At 36.0% G+C, this 6,128-nt stretch overlaps 1 protein-coding gene across 1 annotated transcript; it reads right to left on the bottom strand.

Annotated features, from left to right (window-relative positions):
- Positions 1-226: 226 nt before the first annotated feature.
- LOC107619212 (putative histone H2B.3) lies at positions 227-845 on the bottom strand. Its single transcript, XM_088497767.1, has one exon. The coding sequence runs from the start codon at positions 772-774 to the stop codon at positions 364-366; it is 411 nt and encodes a 136-aa protein (XP_088353893.1). The 5' UTR covers positions 775-845; the 3' UTR covers positions 227-363.
- Positions 846-6,128: the final 5,283 nt, after the last annotated feature.

Genomic DNA, 6,128 nt, shown 5'->3' with positions numbered 1-6,128 from the left:
AAATTAAAAATCTAAATTTAATAAATTTTCTTGTGAAAACCCCTCAATTGAAAATAACATTATGTGTTAGATATACGCTTTTGGAAATACTAAAGCATACTACATAAGTGTCAATTAACATTTTAAATTCATCATAGACAGAACAAATGAACGAGCTAATTGAAGTTGTTACCAAAAAAAACCCGTGCAAAATATAGAATTAAAATAAATAAAAATACAGGAAATATAGGGCAAAATGAATAAGCTTAATATCCATTAATAAAAACCACCGTCTAACAAAACATCAAACCAAAACGACTTCACAAAATGCGTTTTCATCCCTTTACAACCCATCCAAACCCTAATCCAAATTTTTCTCCAAAATCAAGAACTTGTAAACTTAGTGACAGCTTTAGTCCCTTCCGAAACGGCATGCTTGGCAAGTTCACCGGGAAGCACGAGTCTCACAGCGGTTTGAATCTCCCTCGAAGTAATGGTTGGTTTCTTGTTATACCTCGCGAGTCTAGAAGATTCTTGAGCGAGCTTCTCGAAAATGTCGTTGATGAAACTGTTCATAATCCCCATGGCCTTGCTAGAGATTCCGATGTCAGGATGAACTTGCTTCAGAACCTTGAAAATGTAGATCTTGTAGGTCTCAACGCTCTTCGCCTTCTTCTTCTTCTTCTTATCGCCGGAGGACGCGTCCTTCGGGATCTTCTTCTCCGCCTTGGTTTTCTCCGCCGGTGCCTTCTCCGCTGGCTTCTTCTCCGCCGGTTTCTTTTCGCCCTTTGCCATGGCTGAAAATGAGAGTAACAATAACAAACTTTTGAGTGCGAAGGTAGATAGAGGGTGAATTTGTGCTTGCGTTTGGCGGAAGGAGGAGAAGGAGTACGGGGCTTATATAGGAGTGGATGGTGGAATGTGATTGGTTAGTTTGTGGTGTGCACGGATCGATGACGTGGATAGTTAGCGATTTTGGAGGGAGATTTTTCGAAAGTCGAGTTTCGAGATTATTTTTTTCTTTCGCTTGCTTTTTTTTTTTGTTAATCACAAGACTCAACACACAACGGTAACACTAGCACAGAGTGTTCTGAAAAAAGGCTTGGGCTACTTTCAATATTTGGTCTCATAACTTAGGCTGATTTGGATTCCCTTATTTTTGGTTTACCATGGGCGTTTAGCTCCTGTGAGAAGCCCATCTATTTAAAATCTTAAAATGGCCTACAAAAAGTATGGTGAAATTAGTTTCCAGTCCAAAAAGAAAATGAAATCTCCTATCAAAGACATGTAGTTTCCATGGATGATACAAAAGTATGAAGATGATCTAACGGCCATAGCATGAGATAAGGATGAGATTTCCTAACGAAACAACAAAAATAATTAATAAACAATATTCTTAGAGAAAAGAAAGAAAACTATATAAAACAACCGAAAATTCGTAGGTCGGGAAGCAGAACCAATTTCTTGCCGATTTCAAATTCCTGGCAATGTTACTTCCACATTTTTTTTTTTTTTTGCAATAAACACCATTTAATAAACAATCAAATTATTGTCAATGCTATTTCAACATCATTGTTTTTCCTATATTATCTGTTGTTTTATGGTATGTGCTGAGATTATGTTTGAGAATGAGTTGATTTTGATACTTAATTAATTGAAAATAAGAATGCTCAATATTTCACTTAATCAAATCGTTTTTAAAGGATTATATTATTCTTTCCTTAGTATAGACAAATTCTAAATTTTAACTGTTCTAAATTCTAAATTTTAATAAAAATGGTTATTTTTTTGGTAAAACAACGGGATATAATCCCAAGAAAAATGCCAACTATAAGATAGCAACTTTACAGGTAAAAGAATATCTCAGGAAGGTTGAAGTGGAAGGAAGGTGTCTGGAATTTCTCTCTATAGGAGACTACCTTTTCTCTCTACAGGAAAGTATCACTACAGGGTTACTCTATGTTGATCGAAAAAATTATTTTCGATCAGAAAAAGTCAAATCGAAAAATATCTAAGTATGGGTTTCGAGAAAATGTGTCTAGAAGGCTAAGTTTGGGAGTAGATGACATGGAAATCGTTTCCAATTATTTTGTCGAAATCGAAGAACCTGAGTCGAGAGGGAGATTCGATTTGAAGGACTTTCGAAAATTTAGTCGAGTGGTCAAATGAGAAGATTAGTGGATAATTAATCACAGGGGGAATATCTATAATCGTGTAGCGGGAACAGTTACTAAGGGCGGTTATGTTTCAAAATTGTGATTTATTTTAATTATAATTAATTGTAATTAATGTAATTTTAATCAATGTTCTGAAAACCGGATCGGACCGACCGGTTCAACCGAATTAACCAAAAATCGGTCACCTAGTCGGTTCGGTTCACCAATAGAACCATCCTGCAAAAAACCGGTTTAAAAACCGATTGAACCGGTGATTAACTGGTAAACCGGGCGAATCGGGCCGATTTTCTCTCCTAATAATGAAACGGCGCCGTTTTGTTTAAAAAAAAAAAAAAGGTGAAAAACGCGTGTTGAATTGATGAATTCAGCCAGCCACTTTACCATACCCTAATCCCTAATCTGCTAATCCAAGAACACTCCCACTCCCCGAGCTAGGGCCACTCACCGTCGCGGTCACTCACCATCGCAGGTCACTCAACGTCGCGGGCAACTCACCGTCGCGGGTCACTCGCGACTTCTGTTCTTCTTTTTTTTTATATGATCAATCAAATGTGAATAAATTTGTTGTACGTTGAATTTGAGAATAAATTTGATGTATGTTGAATTTAAGAATTATGCTCTGCTCTGCTATAGAATTGCTGTAACTCTGAATGCTGAATAGAATTTCAAAACCGTTTTTCAGAACATTACTTCTGTCTTCATGATGTGTCGAATATTTGGCACATTAATTCTAACATTATTTTCTGTTTCGTTCTTTGATTTATGAAGGAACTTGAATTTTTCTTTTGAATTTATTTTCTGTTAATGGCTGAAAATTAGTGATCTCATTGTGAAATTCTATATTCTGTAATGTATTCTTCTAATAATCCTCCTAATTTTGATATAATTTCAGATACTGGATTTTGAATGCTGAATTGAATTTTGGTATAATTTTATAATGCTGAACAGAGTTGATATAATTTTGGATTTTGAATTGCTGTAATTCTGAAATTTGTTGTAATTGCTGTAATGGCCGAAGTTTTATTTTACTGTAATTGCTGTAGTGGCTGAAACATGAAGTTAGATTTTAAGGGGCAGGGAATATTTTGTTTTGCACACCTTGATAAATTGTTACTGTTGAGATTGGTTTATAGCTATTTCTAATTAGTAATTTGACATTAATTGAGTGAGCTTTGTCTAATTAAGTAATTATTGATATTATTATTGATTGTTGGTGATTGTTGATTGAATATGGATATAGTATTTATGCCATGATTTCTTTTAGTTATAAATTGTGATTTTTGAATTTGAATGTAGAATTTTAATGATGAGATGAGATATAGTTTAGTTAGTGGGTAGGTTATGAAATTTTAAATTTTATTATTATATGAATGATTGAATTTAAATTTTAAAAGATTTATATTATATTTTTAATAATTTTATTTTATATAACAAAACCGGTTCGATCACGGTTCAACTACGGTTGGACCATTGAACCATTGAACCAGTAACTTGACCGGTTCAATGACCGGTTCAGTTCTCGCAACCTTGATTTTAATTTACCGTTATTAGGGGTGTTCATGGTTTGGTTAATCCAAAAACTAAACCAGTTTTTTGGTTAACCAAAAATATAGTATTGGTTAATTAACCAAATTGGTTTTACATGATGAAATCGGTTATTAACCGGTTAGTGAAATTCAAAATCAATTTTTAACCGGTTAAAATATTAAAATAAAAACTGATTTTTAAAAAATAACCGATTTTTATATATAAAAAAAACGATTTTTGTACTAAAAAACCAGTTTTTGTACAAAAAAAAACCGATTTTGTACTAAAAAACTGGTTTTTATACCATAAAATTGGTTTTTACATAAAAAAACCTAAATTTTTACACAAAAAATTGATTTTTGTACAAAAAAACCGGTTTTTATACTAAAAAAATTGGTTTTTATACCATAAAATTGGTTTTTACATGTAAAAATAGATTTTTACACAAAAAATAATATATTTACGTACAAAAACCCAAATTTTTAAACCTTTTTTAATTAAATTTTTTTAATCTAATTTTTTTCTTTCTAAATGATACGAGTAACATTTGTAAATAATGAAATCCCTTCCATTGCTTTCGTTCCTTTTTCTTTCTTATCTCTTTTTAGTATTTTCTATAAATAATTTTTTCTAATATAAATAATTTTCTTTTTAAATGATACGAGTAACTTTTTCTTGTCTCCTTCTTTCCATTTCTCTCCTTTTCTCTCCCCCTCCTCTTCTCTCTTCCTTCTCTCTCTCTCTTTCTCCCCTTCCCCTCTTTCTCCCCCTCCCTTCTCTTTCTCTTCCTCTCTCTCCTCTTCTCTTTCTTTTCGCTCTCTCCCATTTTTCTCTCTCCTCTTCTCTTTCTTTTCTCTCTCTCCCCCTCCTCTCTATCTATCTATCTATCTCTCTCTCCCCTTCCCCTCTTTCTCCCCCTCCCCTTTCTTTCTCTCTATCCTTCTCTCCCTCTCTCTCCCCATGCTCTCTCTCTCCCTCTCCCCATGCTCTCTCCCCTCCTCTCCCTCTCTCCTTCTCTCTCCCGTCCTCTTTTTTCTCTCTCTCCTTCTCTTTTTCTGTCTCTCTCTCTCCTTCTCTCCCCATCCTCTCTCTCCCCTCTCTCTTTCTCCCTCTTTGTCATCTTTCTCTCTCTTCTTCTCTCTCTCTTATCCTTCTTCTCTCTTCTTATCTCTCTCCTTTTTTTTTCTCCTCCTATATCTTCGCCTCCTCTCTCTCTTCTCTCTCGCATTAGAGAGAAGAGGAGAAAAGAGATAGAAGATGGATAGAGATTGAGAGAAGGTTTAAAGAGAAAGAGAAAAGAGAGAGAAAGAAAAAAAAGAGGAGAAGGAGATAAAAGGAAGAGAGAAAGAGGAGGAGAGAGAGAAAGAAAAAAGGAAAGAGAGATGAGCGAGAGAGAGAAAGAGAGGGGAGGTAAAGGAGAGAGAGAGGAAGGAGAGGGGAGAGAGAGAGAGAGAGAAAGAGAGAGAGAAGGAAAAAGAGAGGAGAAAGGAGAGATATGGTAGAGAGAGAAAGAGAGGAGAGAGAGAGAGAGATAGGAGGGGAGAGATAGAAAAAGGGGAGAGATGATTAGAGAGAGGAAGGGGAGGAGAGAGAGGAAGAGAGAGAAGGGAGGGGGAGAAAAAGGGCAAGGAGAGAGAGAGAGAGAGGAAGTGAGAGAGCGGAGAGAGAGAGATAGAGAGAGAAGGAGAGAGGGAGAGAGAGAAAGAGGGAAGGGGAGAGAAAGAGAGACGAGGTGGAGAGAGAGAGACAGAGAGAGAGAGAAAGAGAAAGAGAGAGAGAGGGAGAGAGAGGGGAGGAATAGGGGGGAGAGAGAGATAAGGAAGAGAGAGGAGGAGAGAAAGAGAGAGAGAGAGAAGCGGAGAGAGAGGGAAAGGAGAAAGGAGATAAAGAGAAAAATGAGTGAGAGAGAGAAGGGAGAGAGAGAGAGAGAGGGGGGGGAAGGAAAGGGAAAAGAGAGGGAAAAGGGAGAGAAATAGGGGGGAAAAAGAAGAGAGAGAAGGGGACAGAGAATAGAGAGAGAGGATGGGGAGAGAGAAAAGAAGAGGACAAAGAGGAGGAAGAGAAAGAGGAAAATGAGAGAGAGAGAGAGAGAGAGAGAGAGAGGAGGGAGAATAGGGAAAAAGAGAGATAAAAAGAGAGAGAGAGAGAAAGGAGAGAAAGAGAGAGAGAGAGAGAGAGAAAGGGAGAGGAAGGGAGAGAGAGAGAGAGAGAGAGAGAGAGAGAGAGAGAGAGAAAGAGTATGTAATTTGGTTTTGAAATTAGGTTTTGATTTTAATTTGGTTTTGGTTTTGGTCAACCGGTTAAAAGCCGGTTTTTTAAATTTGATTTTGGTTAACCAATTCTAAAAAATATGGATATGGTTTTTAAAATTGTTTTATTAAACTGGTTAACCAAAATGTGGTTATGGTTTTTTAACCGGTTAACCACATTTTGGTTTTTTTATGA

This window comes from Arachis ipaensis, chromosome B9, assembly GCF_059453495.1.
Source record: "Arachis ipaensis isolate K30076 ecotype BB chromosome B9, ASM5945349v1, whole genome shotgun sequence".
Taxonomy (NCBI): Eukaryota; Viridiplantae; Streptophyta; class Magnoliopsida; order Fabales; family Fabaceae; genus Arachis; species Arachis ipaensis.
This window is presented reverse-complemented; position numbering and strand designations above follow the sequence as displayed.